Source organism: Gossypium arboreum, unplaced genomic scaffold (assembly GCF_025698485.1).
Source record: "Gossypium arboreum isolate Shixiya-1 unplaced genomic scaffold, ASM2569848v2 Contig00246, whole genome shotgun sequence".
In the NCBI taxonomy this organism is placed as follows: domain Eukaryota; kingdom Viridiplantae; phylum Streptophyta; class Magnoliopsida; order Malvales; family Malvaceae; genus Gossypium; species Gossypium arboreum.
Window position 1 is genome coordinate 22,924 of NW_026440362.1, and position 20,839 is coordinate 43,762.

The window sequence follows — 20,839 nt, forward strand, 5'->3', positions numbered from 1 at the left end:
CGTTTGAGTTATGATTAAAATTTTAAAATTCAAAAGTACAAAAACTAAATATGATCGAATTGAAGAAAAGAAACTAAACCTATAACTTATGCATAGTATAAGACTAATAGTAGTGTTAAAGTTGAATTACGTCATTTGCCGATCTCATTTACAACGTTGACTTGACATTTTATTATATTTGGAGAAAATGATGAAATATGATATTCAAGAAATCCTACTAAATACGAGAAAACTTGAAAGAATTAGTATCCGACGCTACATCCAAATCCTAAGTAATGTAACTAATTAGAGCATGAATTAACCTTCTTCGCCATGCCACTACAAATCAAGCTATAACATAAGGTTTTTATTATATTTTTCTCCCTTTACATTAGTATTAAACAAAAATTTGAAATTAATCCAAAATCAAATAATCAATATAAAATTTAAGAAAGTAAATCTTCTTCAATTGTGATGAACCAAACATCATATATGGAGAAAAATTGCAACCACTTAGTCCATGATGAAGCTAAAAGGAAGCCCAATCTCATGTTTTTGGCTTGGAATTACGTTTTAAAGTATATTAATTTGGAGAAACTTAATGTAATCAATCAAAGTAGTAATAGAATAATTGTGTTATGAAACTTTCTTGCCATTGCAATGTCAATATGGGTAAGTACCTAGATTTATAGCATCTCCAATCACAACTTTGTTGGCTTAATCGTACGGTTCATGTTCAAGAACATAAAAATCAAGCATTTCACCAAGCAATTGTAGCTGTTGAGATGCAAACGGGTGGTTTATATCCTCAATTTAGAATGTTAAAGTTGAATAAATAAGTGACTAAATATGTAGCTTGCCCTTAAATTTTTTGTCTTGACCGACTTTTACCGCTACAATTTTTTTCGACGGTTCGAGATCAAAATTTTAAAACCCACCCATGTAACACCTCTTAACCCCAAACCGTTACGGAACGAGGTTATGAGGCATTACCGGACATATCGACAACTTGAATAATTTACAATTAATATAACTTTTATAGTATAATATAATAATTAAGTCCCTATCTTGAACTATCGAAGTTCAAACACGTATTAAAAGTAGAACGGGACTTGTTCGAGTATTCCAAATTTTTTTTATTCAATGTCGATAATCAATGCATAACCGATAGAACCATCTTTCTTTTTAACAAACAACACCGGAGCTCCCGGTGAAATGCTTGGTCTAATAAATCCACGATTTAGTAAATCTTGTAACTGCACCTTCAACTCTTTCAACTCATGGCGACATTCGATACGGAGGTATAGAAATTGGTGTTGTACCGGATACACCTCAATAGCAAATTCAACCTCTCTCGGTGGTAAGCCGTAATTCTTCCGGAATACATCCGAAACTCACGTCTGATCCTAATTTGACGACCGACTCCCAACCGAATCGAATTAATAACATATGCCAAGTATCTTGGACAACCCTTGTAGTAATTTATTAGCCTTCATCGCTGAAATAATGCGTGTCGAACCACTGCAGATGCCATTCACTTCAATTCTATCCCCATTTTCTCGAATCATCGAACCTCTTTTATAGCAATCCAAAACTACCCCATGTTCATATAGGCGTCCATACCCAAAATGATATCAAAATCACCAAAAGGCATGATCAACAAGTCCACAAGAAACATTTTATCATGTATTATTAACGGGCACCTCCGACATACTCCATCTACTAACACCGTTTGTCCCAAAGGGCTAGACACTTCTATAGAAACTTTAGACATTTCATATTCTAATTTCCCCGATTCGACTAGTTTTGAATTTATATAAGAGTGTGACGAACCCGGATCAATTAAAGCATAAATAGGCTCAGAATACAATAGAAATATACCTGTAACAACATCATGTGCATCGCCTTCTTCTCGTTTCGACCACATAAGCTCTAGCTGGTACTCGCTTCGATCGCTGAGTAGCAATATCACGCTCCTTCTACCAAAGCCTCCTCCGGAAGCCAATTACCTCTACGACCCTCGCCTCTAGCAGTAGATCCGATCTTTGTGACGTACAGTGCAAGCTATCGGTATTCTGGACAGTCTCGATAAAATGGTCTGTAGAACCACATCTCAAGCAACCTCTAGTTACTTTCCAACATTCTCCTCTGTGTTTCTTTCCGCAGTGCTCACAGTCTGGAATTTCTACACCTCGAGATGGACCTCTCACACTGCTAGTAGTTACTGTCATCTGTTTACCTCAGCTTCTACCACCTCTGTCTGAACTAAAACTAGATTTCCAGTCACTTCTTGATTCTTTGAATCTCTTCGGTAATGGATTAGAACTAGTAGTTCCCATACGTTTCCCAGCTGATTTACCAATTTCTGATTTTTTATCCAGGCCCAGTACTTGTTCTATCATTTTTGCTCGCTCGACCAGATCAACAAGTTCAGTAATTCTGAGACTTACCAATTGAATCTTGATTTCATCTCGTAGTCCCCGTAGAAATCGTTTACAACTATCAGCCTCGGTTGGAACATATTCTAAAGCATACCTGCTCAATCTAGAGAACTCTCGCTCATAATCCAATACTGACATATTCCCCTGTTTCAACACTAAAAACTCTTGCTTTTTCTCTTCGATGTACAGTTCCCCAATATACTTCTTCTGAAATTCTTTTTGAAACAAGTCCCAAGTTACCTGATCATCCGGCAAATGTCTAACCACAGATTCCCACCAGAGATACGCTTCTCCTTGTAACAGTGATATTGCACATATCAGACTCTCTCGGGTGCAGTCTAATTGTTGCAAAACTCTTTTTGTTGTTTCTATCCAATTTTCAGCAACGGATGGATCAGCTCCTTTTAATCCCTGAAATTCCGTGGCACCATATTTTCGTACCTCTTTAATCGGGGCCTGTCTGACAGTAGGTATAGATGTAGTAGCAGGTATAGCTCTCACTATATGCTGTAATGCATCAGCTATATCTCTTAACACTTGTGAGGTATTTATTTCTCTCCCTACGTTAGGAGATTGATTATTTAACGGATTCACACTAGGTGTAGCAGATTCAGTTTCTTCTAATTCTCGACTTCCAGTTTACATTTCCTGTTCAACATTATCCATTCTTTCATCTGACATTTTATCTATAAAACAAAATCAAATAAATACATTAGCATCCAAAAATCCCGACTCAATTTCGACTCGGCAGTGGCATGTACTTCTAAACTCACTTCGAGCCCAATTTAGCCCGAGAATCGGCTAAACCGATAGCTCGATACCAACAATTGTAACACCTCTTAACCCCAAACCGTTATCAAACGAGGTTATGAGGCATTACCGGATATATCGGACAACTTGCGAATAATTTACAATTAATATAACTTTTATGGTATAATATAATAATTAAGTCCCTATCTTGAACTCTCGAAGTTCAAACACGTATTAAAAGTAGAACGGGACTTGTTCGAGTATTCCAAATTTTTTTTTATAAAAATTTCGACATTTCCTTATTTTACCTAAACCTCCTGCAAATTCAAACCAAAACAACCAACACCAATATTTCACATTCATATAACTATTATTTATATCATTAACAAAATTTTAACTTAATAACTATCATAGCATCATTCAAAATTGATTAAAACTTCATTCATTTAACAACTTAATGTTCATGTATCAAAATATCATGTACTTTCCTTACTATTTCATTTAACCATCTAAATTTTATAAATCATCCTTCACTACCCAAAGTAATATACATATTCAAGTGACTAAACAACACCTATGTACATGCCACTTTTATCCAAAAGAAAAATATACATTACCAAATTTGTGTTGGAGTCGGATTGTTTTGGATCTTGAGCGAGACAGTTGACTTCTACTAACTGCAAGCGAAAACAACGTCGCTGAGTATGGATATACTCAAGTGGTATTACTATAAATCGAGTCATATCAACAACAAGAAAACATAAATATTAAAATACCTAACAATTAATGTCATATGTACTAATTCATAAATCAATGTATTTTCTCAAACTTAAATTTATATCACTTATAAATATACATTTCATACTTTTCTCTTATTATCACAATTCCAATTTCAATTGTAATTCTTCTCATTTCAATGCCTCAAATTCACATTTCAATTTTTCACCCTATTAACGTAACTTTCGGACTTTGGCGGATACACGGATCCAACCAAACACACCAATATGGCACCCAGTGCCTCATCGGATAGTTCAAGTAATAATTGACACCCAGTGTCTCATCGGCCTAGCAAGTAAAGTTGGTACCCAGTACCTCATCGAATCTATCCAAGAAATATAGTGACACCCGTGTCTCATCGACTCGAGGTCAAGTATCCTGAACACTTCCAATCCTATGGCATGCCAACTATATCCGACTCACTCGACTAGTTAATAGGGTATTCAATTCACTTTCTCAATCCTATATCACTTTCAATTCACAATTCAAATCACCAATCATTTTTCAATCAATACACTTTTCAAATAATTACATATTCCATAATTCACTTATTCAATTCAATTTGATTCAATTTGCATCACTTTCATTTTCACTCAATATTCATATCAATTTCACATACTTACCTCAAGTCTTACTTACCCTACATAACAATAAAAATTCAGCAATCAATAATAATTAAAATTCAAATTATAGTAATACACACGTAATTCTCCGTTTTAGTCCTCGATGACTTTCTCCTTTCCTTTCGATGCTGATGCTTCAGGTTCTTTGTTGGCTACGAAAATAATAATTTATAATCATCAATACAACATGATTCAATTTAATTCATGGGCCTAAACATGCAAATTTAACCATTTTTAATGTATATATATAATTTCACCATTAAGCTGTCTACTTGAGTCATTATTACTAAATTATTTATATCTTGAGCTACGAAACTCCAAATTAATATCCGTAAATTTTCTTTAAAATTAGACTCATATATCTTCTAACCATAAAATTTCCAGAATTTTTGGTCTAGTCATTTAGTACAGTTTATTCGTTAAATACTCCCCTGTTATTTCATTTGACAGTTCTGACCTCTCTCTACTAAAAATAAATTATCTCATTGTACAGAACTCGAACAAGGTTCTTGTTTATTTATTTTGAAACTAGATTCATTAAGGAGTTCACATATATAAATTACACTCCATAATAATTTTTTACAATTTTAATGATTTTCCAAATTTAAAACAGGGCATCTCGAAATCACCCCGAACCAGTCTTACAAAATTTCAAATATCTCTTGATTCATCAATTCATTGCTTACACTATTTATACTATAAGAAACTAGACTCAATAAGTTTTAATTACATATTTTTTCATCCTCTAGTTCAATTTATACAATTTTAGTGAATTTTCAAAGTCAGACCATTGCTACTTCCCAAAACTGTTTTGATGTAAAATGTTAATAACCAAATTTATAACACCAATTCACACCTTATTCCTATTCAAATTTCATTTAAACTCAAATTTAACTATTAAATTTTCAACATATTTTCTTAATTCCGAATTTTCCTCAATTTAGTCCCTAAAACACAAAACTTATAGTTTACTTTGCAATTCAATCCTTATTTCATTTCTAACTTGAATTCCTATCAATTTAACCCTAATTCATCTTTTTATTCAACATGAACAATATTTAGAAATCTAATAACTTTCAAAATATCAACTTAATTTCATCAAAACTTTGTTCTAAAGCTTTTAAAACATCAAAATTAAGAGAAAAGGACTAAATTTAGCTTACCAAATAAGTTTGAAGCTTCAAAATCTCAATTTTCCCTTTTTCTTTTCTTTCCCTTTTCTTCCCTGTTTTTGAATGCTCTCTGTTTCTTATTCTTCTTTGTTTCTTTTTATTCTTTTCTTCATTTGTTTTATATACATATATATATATATATAATATTATTTAATAATAATAGTTAATAATAATTTATAATTTATAATTCAATAATAATCTAGAGAAATCTTTAGATTTTTTTCTTTGTTTGCCGCCTCAACTATACTAAATGGTCTATTTTCCATTTTGGTCCTCTTCATTTTCTTTTAATCTACAATTTAACTTTCATCCTTTATTCAATTTAATCCTTTTTACTAATTACTCTAAATTAAGCTAAATTTACTTAATTAAAACCTAATTAAACACACTACTAGACTCATAAATATTTTTTTAATAATTATTTTCGAACTTATTTCACTAAGACGGAGGCCCGATAACACACTTTTCTGGTGCCCACGGATTTTGGGTTGTTACATTTCCTCCCCTTAAAAAATTTCGTCCTCGAAATTTTACCTGAAAATAAGTGAGGATACTGCGATCTCATAGTTTCCTCTGGCTCCCACGTTGCTTCTTCTACACTATGGCTTCTCCACAGTACTTTTACCAGAGGGACTCGTTTGTTTCTTAATTCTTTCACTTCTCGAGCTAGTATTTGAACTGGTTCCTCTTCATATGAGATCGGTCTAATATCAATGTTTTCAGTAGAGATAATATGAGATGGATCCGATCGATACCTTCGTAACATGGAAACATGAAAAACATCATGAATTTGTTGTAATTCCGGAGGTAAAGCTAATCGGTAAGCAACTGGTCCAACTCTCTCTATAACTTCATATGGTCCGATAAACCGAGGACTTAACTTTCCTTTTCGGCCAAATCTTAATACTTTTTTCCAAGGAGAAACTTTGAGAAACACTTTATCTCCAACTGAATATTCAATGTCCCGACGTTTCAGATCAGCATAAGATTTTTGTCTGTCAAAAGCTGCTTTTAATCTCTGTTGAATCTTCTCGACTGTTTCTTCTGTTTCACGAATCAATTCCGGCCCAATTATTTTTCTTTCATTCAACTCCGTCCAACATACTGGTGATCTACATCTTCGACCATATAACGCTTCATACGGAGCCATCTGAATACTAGATTGGAAACTATTATTATAGACAAACTCATTAGTGGCAAATATCGCTCCCAACCGCTTCAAAATCGATAATACAAGCTCAAGCATATCTTCTAGTACCGAATTACCGTTCGGACCGTCCATCGGTTTGGGGATGAAAAGTCATTGAAACTAAGTTTAGTACCCAACGACTCATGTAATCGTCTCCAAAATCTCGATGTGAACCGGATCTCGATCTGAAATTATTGATATCGGAATGCCATGGAGTCTAACAATTTCTCGAACATACACGTCAGTAAGTTTCGCAACGACCAATCGGTCTTGATCGCTATAAAATGTCTTGACTTGGTAAGTCTATCAACTATCACCCAAATAGCATTCTTTTTGCTTCGACAACGGTAATCCCGTAATAAAATCCATTGTAATGCGATCCCATTTCCATTCAGAATATTAATAGGTCAAGCAATCCAAGAGGAACCCGATGTTCGCCTTTACTCATTGGCAAGTCAAACATTTACTTACAAATTCTACTATGTCTCTTTTCATCCCGCCACCAAGATAATTCTCTTAAATCTCGATACATTTTCGTGCCTCCGGGGTGCATAGCAAATGAACTATCATGAGCTTCCGTAGAATCAACTCTTTAAGCTCGAAGTATTTGGAATACAAACCGATTTGAAACCTCAAGCATCCACAATCATCAATACTAAAATTTTCTTGTGCCATTCGTACCATCTCTTTTCTTCAATAATTTGTCATCTTCCAACTGAGCTGATCTAATCTGATCAAATATTACCGGTTTTACTCTCAATTCGGCCAAAAGACTCCCATCCTCACTGATACTAAGCCGTGCAAACATTGCTTTTAATTCAATTACAGCTTTTCTGCTTAATGCATCAGCTACAACATTAGCTTTTTCTGGATGATAGTCTATAACACAATCATAATCTTTCAGAAGCTCGATCCAACGCCTTTGTCTCAAATTTAATTCCTTCTGAGAAAGAAGATACTTCAAACTCTTATGATCAGTATAGATGTAGCATTTTTCACCATAAAGATAATGTCTCCAAATCTTCAATGCAAAAATCACAGCTGCTAACTCAAGATCATGAGTGGGATAATTCCTTTCATGTGGTTTCAATTGACGAGATGCATAGGCTATTACCTTCCCATCCTGCATCAATACACAACCCAAACCACTCAAAGAAGCATCACTATACACTACAAAATCTTTACCCGATTCTGGCAATGTCAAAACTGGTGCCTCGGTTAACATTCGCTTCAATGTTTCAAAACTTTTCGACATCGATCATCCCAAAAAAGGAACATTCTTCGCAATAGTTTAGTCATTGGTAGTGCTATCTTCGAGAATCCATTTACAAACCTCCGTAATACCCAGCTAAACCAAGAAAACTCGTACCTCGATACATTCTTTGGCGTCTTCCATCGAATAATTGCTTCGATCTTTTAGGATCAACTCGGATTCCATCTGCAGATACTACATGTCCCGAAATACCACTTCGATAACCGAACTCGCATTTTGAGCTTTCCATATAGTTTGTTTTCCTCGTAAAATTTGTAGAACTATTCAAGATGCTGATTATGTTCTCTCGTCTTCGAATATACCAATATATCATCAATGAAAACCACTACAAACTGATCTAAGATCGGCTGGAAAATGCGGTTCATCGATCCATGAAAGCGAAGGGCATTGGTCAATCCAAATGGCATTACCAAAATTCATAATGGCATAACGAGTACGGAAAGCGCTTTTAGACACATCACTTTCCTTTACCTTCATGATAATACCGGATCTCAAATCAATTTTGAAAATCTGAAGCTCCTTGTCGATCAAACAAATAATCTATACGAGGCAACGGATACGGTTCTTGATCGTCACTTTATTCAACTGTCGATAATCAATGCATAACCGCATAGAACCATCTTTCTTTTTAACAAACAACACTAGAGCTCCCTGGGTGAAATGCTTGGTCTAATAAATCCACGATTTAGTAAATCTTGTAATGCACCTTCAACTCTTTCAACTCGATGGCGACATTCGATACGGAGGTATAGAAATTGGTGTTGTACCTAGATACACCTCAATAGCAAATTCAACCTCTCTCGCGGTGGTAAGCCTGGTAATTCTTCCGGGAATACATTCGAAACTCACGTCATGATCCTAATTTGACGACCGACTCCCAACTAAATCGAATTAATAACATATGCCAAGTATGCTTGGACAACCCTCTGTAGTAATTTATTAGCCTTCATCATTGAAATAATGCGTGTCGAACCACGTACAGATGCCATTCACTTCAATTCTATCCCCATTTTCATCGAATCTGAACCTCTTTTTATAGCAATCCAAAACTACCCCATGTTCATATAGCCATCCATACCCAAAATGATATCAAAATCACCAAAAGGCATGATCAACAAGTCCACAAGAAACATTTTATCATGTATTATTAACGGCACCTCCGACATACTCTATCTACTAACACCGTTTGTCCCAATGGGCTAGACACTTCTATAGAAACTTTAGACATTTCATATTCTAATTTCCCCGATTCGACTAGTTTTGAATTTATATAAGAGTGTGACGAACCCGAATCAATTAAAGCATAAATAGGCTCAGAATACAATAGAAATATACCTGTAACAACATCATGTGCATCGCCTTCTTCTCGTTTTCTGACCACATAAGCTCTAGCTGGTACTCTGGCTTCAGACTGCTGAGTAGCAATATCACTGCTCCTTCTACCAGCACCTCCTCTGGAAACCGAATTACCTCTACCTGACCCTCTGCCTCTAGCAGTAGATACTGATCTTTGTGACGATACAGGTGCAGCACTATCGGTATTCGAACAGTCTCTGATAAAATGGTCTGTAGAACCACATCTGAAGCAACCTCTAGTTACTTTCCAACATTCTCCTCTGTGTTTCTTTCCGCAGTGCTCACAGTCTGGAATTTCTACACCTCGAGATGGACCTCTCACACTGCTAGTAGTTACTGTCATCTGTTTACCTCTACTTCTACCACCTCTGTCTGAACTAAAACTAGATTTCCAGTCACTTCTTGATCTTTGAATCTCTTCGGTAATGGATTAGAACTAGTAGTTCCCATACGTTTCCCAGCTGATTTACCAATTTCTGATTTTTTATCCAGGCCCAGTACTTGTTCTATCATTTTTGCTCGCTCGACCAGATCAACAAGTTCAGTAATTCTGAGACTTACCAATTGAATCTTGATTTCATCTCGTAGTCCCCGTAGAAATCGCTTTACAACTATCACCTCGGTTGGAACATATTCTAAAGCGTACCTGCTCAATCTAGAGAACTCTTGCTCATAATCCAATACTGACATATTCTCCTGTTTCAACACTAAAAACTCTTGCTTTTTCTCTTCGATGTACAGTTCCCCAATATACTTCTTCTGAAATTCTTTTTGAAACAAGTCCCAAGTTACCTGATCATCCGGCAAATGTCTAACCACAGATTCCCACCGAGATACGCTTCTCCTTGTAATGTTGATATTGCACATATCGACTCTCGGGTGCAGTCTAATTGTTGCAAAACTCTTTTTGTTGTTTCTATCCAATTTTCAGCAACGGATGGATCAGCTCCTTTTAATCCCTGAAATTCCGTGGCACCATATTTTCGTACCTCTTTAATCGGGCTCTCGACAAGAGGTATAGATGTAGTATGTGACATCCCAAAATTTGACCATAGTCGGAAGTGGTTTCGGGACCGCCACGACATATTCGAACGTAATATTTATTGTCTAGAATATGTAAAAAATGCATGTGAATTTTGAATTCTTTGATTTAGTTAATTTGATTGTGAATTGAAAGAAAAAGGACTCATGTGAAAGGATTTAAAAATATGTGGCTAAATTTTAAGAGATTAATAAAAGGATGAAGTAAAATAAATGGACTTGCATGACAAATAGCCCATTCCTAAGGCTAGTGGCCGGCCATGTCAAGAGTGATGGGCAAGGGAAAACATGTTTCAAACATGTTTAGTTAACGGATTATGCTTGAAAGAATAAAGAAATGAAATTGAAAAAAAAAAAGGATATGATGAAAACAAAAGAGAAAAAAAAAAGTGTCCATCCTCTCATCTTTTTCTTGCTTGGCCGAATATACTAAGAAGAAAGGGGGAAAAAGCTTGAGAAAAATCAGCCATGGGAGCTTACTAGACTAAGGTGTTTTGATACAAGAAGGTATGTTTTATGCCACTCTTGAAAATGCATGCATGATTTGGAGGATTGGTTCAAAATTTTCCTTGAATCTCGAATCGAAACTAGGTTGTTAGGTGAGTTAAATTTCGGCCATGAATGTTGTCTTCCTTGGTGAGTGTTTTGATGTTGTTGTGATGAAAGCATAGAGATGAGTGAGTTTGAATGTTTAACAAAAAGGAAATTTTGTGCCATTGAGTTCTTTTTGTTATGTGTGTGTGTGTGAATGAGTATTCGGCCATGCTATAGAATTTATGTTGCAAAATGATTAATGCTTAATGAGATGTATAATAGTACTTGTGAATGAGCTTGAGGGCATTTAAACAATTAGACATAAAAAGGGTGGTAATGAGGTTGAAAATTGTTGGATGGTTAATTGGGTAAGGAATGAAGCATTCGGCCATATGGGGTATGAATGGGCATAGGTGTTAAACACTTTGTATTGGAAATTTTGATAAATAAGTAGCAATAAATTAAGATGAGATTGAGTAAATTTTCAGCTTAGTTGTGCTAAGTATTCGCAATAACCAAAATAATGCATGTGAATGCCGTATGTTTGTGTTTGATGGAGAGGTAAATTGTTTGATTCAGCTCAAGAGCAAAGGGAACTAAATTGGACAAAGGAAAGGAGAAAGCAAACGAGTAGCCGATTTGGAACCGTTCTACCCCAAACAAGGTAAGTCGTTAAGCACATATGTTTGATATTGCTCAAATGATTGGAAAATCTATGCAATTGTGTTTAATGGAATGCTATATATGTATGAATGAAATTGTATGTGTATGGAGTGATGACAATTGTTGAATGTAAAAGAAATAGTGAAATGTGTAGAAAGTTTGCTTGGCACTAAGTGTGCGTGTGGAATTATATGGCACTATGTGTGCGATTTACTATGGCACTATGTGTGCGATTTACTATGGCACTATGTGTGCGATTTACTATGGCACTATGTGTGCGATTTACTATGGCACTATGTGTGCGATTCGCTATGGCACTATGTGTGCGAACATAATAAGCACTATGTGTGCCACATTCGGTTGTGGAAATAAATTGTGCATGAACGAGGTAAGTGATTGAGCTACTAACTAGATATCGAAATTGGGATTGTAGGTGTATGCATAAAATTATCTAGTGCATTGTTGTTCCAACTTGTGGAAACGGATCCAAATCGATTGGGCTGACTTGGCGGTTGATTTGGTTGAAGGACTTGGCATGAGATCGCACCAAAAATTTAAGAAATTGTAGTATAGATTGTTATGGTTGGAAACATCGATTTTGTATTATTGTTTATTCACTTATGATTGTTATTGTTGGATGGTAGAGTAGTGCTTACGACTTACTGAGTTATGTACTCATTTGGTGTGCTTATTTGTTGTTTATTTAGGTTCTTGATCCATTTTGCGTGCTCGGACTGTCATCGAAGTCATCACACCGTCTAGCTACTTTTTGGTATCTTCTTCTTAGATGGTTTAAGAAAACATTTCGGCATGTATAGGCTATTATGCTTTGTTTGAACTTGGTATGTAAAATTTTGAATAGCCATGCGAAAATGGCTTATAAATGTTTTGAGCATAACATTATAATCATTTGGTATGTATATGCTCATTAAGAGGCATGGAAGTGTTTGGCAATGACCAGCCATTAGAATGGGTCATCATGCTTATATTTTGGACCATATATGAAAAAGGGTGGTTGAATCATAGAAACTATGTGTTAGAGAAAGTCTACCCTAGAAAATGATGCTGGCAGCAACAGTGACGTGGATGTGAAAATCACTAAAATAGTAGGAATGGAATTAAATAGTGAATAAAATATGTAAATGAACCTTGATGAATCTATTTTCATATGGAGGAAACGAAACGGTTATATGAGTTGTATGTTAGGAGATAGTTGGGTTTTAGTGAAACAGGGCCAGAACGGTTTCTGGATTCCCTGTTCCGACTTTGAAAATTCATTATAAATTAACCAGAAATAACTAGGAGTCATACCACATATGTATAAATTCCTCTTTGAGTCTAGTTTCTATAGAAACAAACGGCACCAGTATTAAAGCCCTGCACAGGGAGTTATTCGAGTTGTAATGCATGAAGGTCAGTGTAGTCGGCCCTGTAACATGGGAGAGTTTAACTAATAAACTGTACTAATTGGCTTGACAAAAATTCTAAAAAAATCTGTAGATGGAAAAATGAGTCTAGTTTCAGAAAAAATTACAAATCTGATTTTCGAGTTGTAAAACTCAAGTTACAATTTTGAAGCGACTAGTATACAGTTTGGCAGCTTGTCTGGAACTTCTCAATAAGTGGTTTGAAGTCGTTAACACCTCGTGTTCGACTCGCTGACGGTCTCGGGTTCGGGTATTACATAGTAGCAGGTATAGCTCTCACTATATGCTGTAATGCATCAGCTATATCTCTTAACACTTGTGAGGTATTTATTTCTCTCCTACGTTAGGAGATTGATTATTTAACTGATTCACACTAGGTGTAGCAGATTCAGCTTCTTCTAATTCTCGACTTCCAAGATACATTTCTGTTCAACATTATCCATTCTTTCATCGACATTTTATCTATAAAACAAAATCAAATAAATACATTAGCATCCAAAAATCCGACTCAATTTCGACTCGGCAGTGGCATGTACTTCTAAACTCACTTCGAGCCCAATTTATCCCGAGAATCACTAAACCGATAGCTCGATACAAAATTGTAACACCTCTTAACCCCAAACCGCTACGAACGAGGTTATGAGGCATTACCGGACATATCGACAACTTGAATAATTTACAATTAATATAACTTTTATGGTATAATATAATAATTAAGTCCCTATCTTGAACTCTCGAAGTTCAAACACGTATTAAAAGTAGAACGGGACTTGTTCGAGTATTCCAAATTTTTTTATAAAAATTTCGGCAGCATTTCTGCTTATTTTTACCTAAACCTCCTGCAAATTCAAACCAAAACAACCAACACCAATATTTCACATTCATATAACTATTATTTATATCATTAACAAAATTTTAACTTAATAACTATCATAGCATCATTCAAAATTGATTAAAAACTTCATTCATTTAACAACTTAATGTTCATGTATCAAAATATCATGTACTTTCCTTACTATTTCATTTAACCATCTAAATTTTATAAATCATCCTTCACTACCCAAAGTAATATACATATTCAAGTGACTAAACAACACCTATGTACATGCCACTTTTATCCAAAAGAAAAATATACATCACCAAATTTGTGTTGGAGTCGGGATTGTTTTGGATGCTGAGCCGAGACACTTGACTTCTACTAACCTGCGCACGGAAACAACCGTACACTGAGGTATGGATATACTCGTGGTATTGCTATAAATCGAGTCATATCAACAACAAGTAAAAACATAAATATTAAAATACCTAACAATTAATGTCATATGTACTAATTCATAAATCAATGTATTTTCTCAAACTTAAATTTATATCACTTATGAATATACATTTCATACTTTTCTCTTATTATCACAATTCCAATTTCAATTCGTAATTCTTCTCATTTCAATGCCTCAAATTCACATTTCAATTTTTCACCCTATTAACGTAACTCGGACTTTGGCGGATACACGGATCCAACCAAACACACCAATATGGCACCCAGTGCCTCATCGGATAGTTTGAAGTAATAATTGACACCAGTGTCTCATCGGCCTAGCAAGTAAAGTTGGTACCCAAGACCTCATCGAATCTATCCGAAGAAATATAGTGACACCAGTGTCTCATCGACTCGAGGTCGAAGTATCCCTGAACACTTCCAATCCTATGGCATGCCAACTATATCCGACTCAGCCCGACTAGTTAATAGGGTATTCAATTCACTTTCTCAATCCTATATCACTTTCAATTCACAATTCAAATCACCAATCATTTTTCAATCAATACACTTTTCAAATAATTACATATTCCATAATTCACTTATTCAATTCAATTTGATTCAATTTGCATCACTTTCATTTTCACTCAATATTCATATCAATTTCACATACTTACCTCAAGTCTTACTTACCATACATAACAATAAAAAATTCAGCAATCAATAATAATTAAAATTCAAATTATAGTAATACACACCGTAATTCTCCCGTTTTAGTCCTCGATGACTTTCTCCTTTCCTTTCGATGCTGATGCTTCGGTTCTTTGTTGGCTACTGAAAATAATAATTTATAATCATCAATACAACATGATTCAATTTAATTCATGGGCCTAAACATGCAAATTTAACCATTTTTAATGTATATATATAATTTCACCATTAAGCTGTCTACTTGAGTCATTATTACTAAATTATTTATATCTTGAGCTACAAAACTCCAAATTAATATCCGTAAATTTTCTTTAAAATTAGACTCATATATCTTCTAACCATAAAATTTCCAGAATTTTTGGTCTAGTCATTTAGTACAATTTATTCGTTAAATACTCCCCTGTTATTTCATTTGACAGTTCTGACCTCTCTCTACTAAAAATAAATTATCTCATTGTACAGAACTCGAACAAGGTTCTTGTTTATTTATTTTGAAACTAGATTCATTAAGGAGTTCACATATATAAATTACACTCCATAATAATTTTTTTACAATTTTTAATGATTTTCCAAATTTAAAACAGGGCATCTCGAAATCACCCCGAACCAGTCTTACAAAATTTCAAATATCTCTTGATTCATCAATTCATTGCTTACACTATTTATACTATAAGAAACTAGACTCAATAAGTTTTAATTACATATTTTTTTCATCCTCTAGTTCAATTTATACAATTTTTAGTGAATTTTCAAAGTCAGACCATTGCTACTTCCCAAAACTGTTTTGATGTAAAATGTTAATAACCAAATTTATAACACCAATTCACACCTTATTCCTATTCAAATTTCATTTAAACTCAAATTTAACTATTAAATTTTCAACATATTTTCTTAATTCCGAATTTTCCTCAATTTAGTCCCTAAAACACAAAACTTATAGTTTACTTTGCAATTCAACCCTTATTTCATTTCTAACTTGAATTCTATCAATTTAACCCCTAATTCATCTTTTTATTCAACATGAACAATATTTAGAAATCTAATAACTTTCAAAATATCAACTTAATTTCATCAAAACTTTTTCTAAAGCTTTTAAAACATCAAAATTAAGAGAAAAGGACTAAATTTAGCTTACCAAATAAGTTTGAAGCTTCAAAATCTCAATTTTCCTTTTTCTTTTCTTTCCTTTTCTTCCCTGTTTTCGAATGCTCTCTGTTTCTTATTCTTCTTTGTTTCTTTTTATTCTTTTTCTTCATTTGTTTTATATACATATATGTATATATATAATATTATTTAATAATAATAGTTAATAATAATTTATAATTTATAATTCAATAATAATCTAAAGAAATCTTTAGATTTTTTTCTTTGTTTGTCCCTCAACTATACTAAATGGTCTATTTTCCATTTTGGTCCTCTTCATTTTCTTTTAATCTACAATTTAACTTTCATCCTTTATTCAATTTAATCCTTTTACTAATTACTCTAAATTAAGCTAAATTTACTTAATTAAAACCTAATTAAACACATTACTAGACTCATAAATATTTTTTAATAATTATTTTCGAACTTATTTCACTAAGACGGAGGCCCGATAACACACTTTTCGGTGCCCACGGATTTTGGGTCGTTACACCCATATCCAACGGCACAAATATTTTAGATCTTCGAAACTCTCGAATTTTACTGATTTAAGTCCCAACCAAGGAAAGTCAACTATCAAATACGATCTACCCACCAAGATATCTTGCTCAAAGCAAGAAAAGAAAATTATTTGTAGGTGCTTCATTGATTGCCTTGCTTTTCCCTACATTTATGGCGGAAACGCTTCTTCGATATTGCGAAAAGGTTGTCGAGAAAATTGTCGGTCTCATGTAGATGAAGTTCGCTTGGCGTTAATGTCAAAACCGATCTGAAAAAGTGGAGGACACCATGATCAAGATTAAAGTTGTGTTTGGATGCCGAAGCGCAAGAACACCAAAATGAAAAGTGCGTGATAATACTCTAAAATGACGTGTTTTTATATATTAATCATGTGCTTATTTTGAGCTTGAGCCTACTAATTTGAGCTATTTATGTCTTTTTATCTTTTAAGGACTAAATTGGAGGCGAAAAGTAAATTCAAGGAAAAAGCGTCAATTCGAGATTAAATGGGCTAATATGCAACGTGGGACAAATATGGTGCCAAAAGTGCGAACATGGAAGGCACAAGGACTTAAAAGCAAATAGAAGAGATTTTATTTTGGAAGACTCTATTTTATTTTATTCTATTAGGATAATTAATATTAAGATAATTATTAGGATTATTCAAATTTAGGATTTTATTTTAATTATCTTTGTTTATCTTTAATTAAATGTATTTATCTTTTTAGAATTTAAGTTCAATTAGACTATCTCCCTAGCACTATAAATAGGGGGTGAAGTGACTCTATTTGGGGCATCTTTTTCGTAAACACTTTCCCCAAAAGTCTTTTGTTCTTTCATATTTCTTTTCAATAAAATTTCTTTTTCCATATTTTTATTTATTTGCTTTCCTCCATTATCATGAGCCACTAAAAACCCTTCTAGCCAAAAGTTGTCAATATTTCCCCAAAAGGGTTCTTGAGGCCTAGAATCGACTTAGCCTTCTCGCCAAGTATTCATTGTTTCTCAGCTACTGGTCGACGCTTCCAGTCCATGGCCCTTAAGAAGTAAGCTTTTCAGATATGCAAAGGCGGCCACTTTGTATGTTTTGGAAGGACGCATAGTCGGTTCGTTAACTTATCAGTCGAGGTTGGCGAGCCAAAGAGACAAAATAGCGTGGATTTGCCATTGAGAAGCGTTGATCTAGCATAGATTACTGGCTAAAGTCAGGTTCCCTAAAAATCGTAAATCTAATCTTTGGAGCTGGTGGTCGTAGGTGTCCTGCTCCACTATAACTGGCTTACTTGAGTCAAGAAGGATCATCCAAAAGCCAAGGATTGAGCCCAAGGCGGAATGAGACAACCGGAGGCTGGAACTTTTCCATAAGAATTTTTTTTCTCTTAAAACTCTCTTTATTATTTTTATTATTTTCGTAATCATAATTTTAGTAAACTTTAAATTCTGTTTTTATTTTATTTTCGCTTCCAAAATCAATTCTTAAATTCTTTTTTATTTTTTTCCAGAACGCAGTTTGCTTGGGCACGATTCGCCAGATTTCGAGACAAGCATTCGTATAATCCGGTCCCGAGGATTCAACCCTACTTCCCTTTTACTATTTCTTTTCATTATTTTACGGAATAGGATATTTTGGTGCTCTCAACGACGCATCACTCGCCTCAGACGTGGAAGCTCAGAGACATCTTTTACGATGCTGAGGACGTTATTGACGATTTCAAGTGTGAAGTTCTCTGCAAACAGGACGCCATCAATCATCTCAATACCAACAGCTCAAAGGTGCGGCTTTTAAGACAGTATAGCGACAACCGACATGTTTTTCGCAGAGAGACTATCTCTTTTGTGGATTCTTCTGATGTTATTGGTAGAAATGAGGATAAAGAAAACATAATTAGTATGTTGATGAAACCAAGTGAGGATCGAAATGCCCCTGTCATTCCCATTGTTGGACTTGGGGGTTTAGGAAAAACCACGCTTGCGCAATTGGTATACAATGATGATCGAGTTACTAGCCTTTTTCCTTTAAAGATATGGATCTATGTTTCTGAGGAATTTGATCTTTCTAGATTGCTCAAGCTGATTATTTAGTCTGTAAATGAAGAAGTAAAATGTGATGCTCTAACACTTGAAGCCTTGCAAGCTCGTTTGAGAAGCCTTTTTAATGATAAGAAGTTCTTGCTCGTCTCGGATAACGTGTGGAATGAAAATCAAGCAAAATGGGTTGAGTTAAGAAATTTGTTGAGATCAATAGATGGCTTGTCTCAAAGGAAAACTATCTTGACTACTCGGAGTTTGAAGGTTGCCTCAATAATGAGTTCGATTTGCCCTTATGAATTGAAAGGTCTCCCTCTTGAAGACTGTTTGACATTGTTTATAAAATGGGCTTTTAATGATGATGAGAGACATTATCCAAATCTCATTAGAATCGGGGAGGAGATTGTGAAAAAATGCAAAGGGGTTTCTTTGGTTGTAAGAACATTGGGAAGCATACTGTTTCAGAAAACTAATGAATCTGATTGGATCTTTATAAGAGAGAGTGAAATGTGGAGACTTGAGCAAGATGAAAACGATATTTTATCAGGGTTGAAGTTGAGTTACAATCATTTGCCATCTCATTTGCAACGATGTCTTGCTTTTTTGTCCTTGTACAAAAAGGATGAGATCTATTTGAGTGACAAAATCATCCATCTTTGGATGGCAAATGGACTCCTTGAGCATCCGAAGCAAAATCAAGAGTGGGAAGATGTTCGCAAATAATATTTAAATGAATTAACGTCAAGGTGCCTCATCCAAAAGAAGATGGATTTTTGCTTGTATTTTACCTTCAAAATGCATGATCAGGTACATGATCTCGTATTAGATGTGTCTCAAAAAGAGTGTAAAACAAAAATGGTTGATGAAAATGTTCGACATTTATTATTATGTGATTAGAAGTTGGTTAAAGTTCCACGTGTTTTGGAGGAAATGAAAAAAATTCAAACAATAATCATCAAAGATGTTTCAACGGAATCAGAGACTACTCATGAATGACTTATAAATCGTATGCCTCTAATTTCAAGTATCTACGAGCATTAGAATTAAGCTATTCACCATTGACCACTTTACCAAATTCCATTTGTACCTTGAAGCACTTAAGAGACCTTGACTTGCACAGATGTTCGGGTATACGTGAACTTCCGAGGTCTTTCTATAAGCTTCGCAGCTTGCAATCGTTAAATTTGGCAGGTAGTGTCTGGAGCAGTTGCCTGATAGCGTGCTAAGGTTGATTTAGTTTAGACATCTAGTAATAACCGTTGTCGCTAACCATTTGGAAGAAATACGAGCAGGATATTGGACTTCTCTTCAATACTTGAAATTGCATTATTGTTCGGAATTAGAATGTTTACCTGAAGGAACGCAGTATCTGAAGTCACTTCGGACACTTGTCGTGAATAATTGTATTAGACTTGTCTCATTGCCAAGGAGCCTGGAATTCCTAACCAAGTTAGAACAAATTGAAATAATTGGTTGCTATCAAATAAATTTAGAAATGGAAGCAGAAGAGGAAGATGACAAAGACCTTCAGTTGAGCCTTAAAACTCTCTTACTCGTTGACTTACATTCTGTAACAGATTTGCCACGATTGCTTCTTCAAGAATCTTCTTCCACTTTGCAGCAATTATGAATTATGCGGTGTCCAAACTTGTCCGTTCTACCAGCATGGCTACTAAATCTCACTTCTCATAGACTTGGTATTATGGATTGCAGAAATTTGTCAGCTCTACCAGAGGGAATAGACCGCCTCACCAACCTTAGAGATTTGAGAATTTATAGTTGTCCACAGTTGAGCAAGAGATACAGAAAAAATTGGGGTGAAGATAGGCACAAATTAATTGCTCACATTTAAGAGGTTGTTATTGAGGATTAAGATTGAGGTATGTGGTAAAATTTTAATTTCTCTATCAGATTTGATTTCATATTATATTGAGGTATGTGTTGTTTACTTTCTTTAAAAAAGCAGGGTTTTGGTT

General features: G+C 34.6%; 1 protein-coding gene and 1 long non-coding RNA gene across 2 annotated transcripts; one reads left to right on the forward strand and one right to left on the reverse strand.

Moving 5' to 3' along the window:
* Positions 1–14,173: 14,173 nt before the first annotated feature.
* Positions 14,174–15,301, reverse strand: LOC128288656 (uncharacterized). The gene is made up of 2 exons (XR_008278780.1): positions 15,239–15,301; positions 14,174–14,428 (listed from the first exon to the last, which is right to left on the reverse strand). It is a non-coding gene; the product is annotated as an uncharacterized LOC128288656 (long non-coding RNA).
* Positions 15,302–17,006: 1,705 nt separating this feature from the next.
* LOC128288655 (disease resistance protein RGA2-like) lies at positions 17,007–19,586 on the forward strand. The gene is made up of 3 exons (XM_053024916.1): positions 17,007–17,039; positions 18,573–18,815; positions 18,918–19,586. The coding sequence occupies exons 1-3, from the start codon at positions 17,007–17,009 to the stop codon at positions 19,584–19,586; spliced, it is 945 nt and encodes a 314-aa protein (XP_052880876.1).
* The last annotated feature ends 1,253 nt before the right edge of the window (positions 19,587–20,839 follow it).

Excerpts from the sequence above, each read along its gene's own strand:
- LOC128288655 (XM_053024916.1), top strand. The coding sequence starts at position 17,007 with ATGGCGGAAACGCTTCTTCGATATTGCGAAAAG. Across the intron at positions 17,040-18,572 it reads TTCTTCGATATTGCGAAAAG|GACGCCATCAATCATCTCAA; the intron begins GTTGTCGAGAAA and ends CTCTGCAAACAG. Across the intron at positions 18,816-18,917 it reads AAACCACGCTTGCGCAATTG|TCTGTAAATGAAGAAGTAAA; the intron begins GTATACAATGAT and ends CTGATTATTTAG.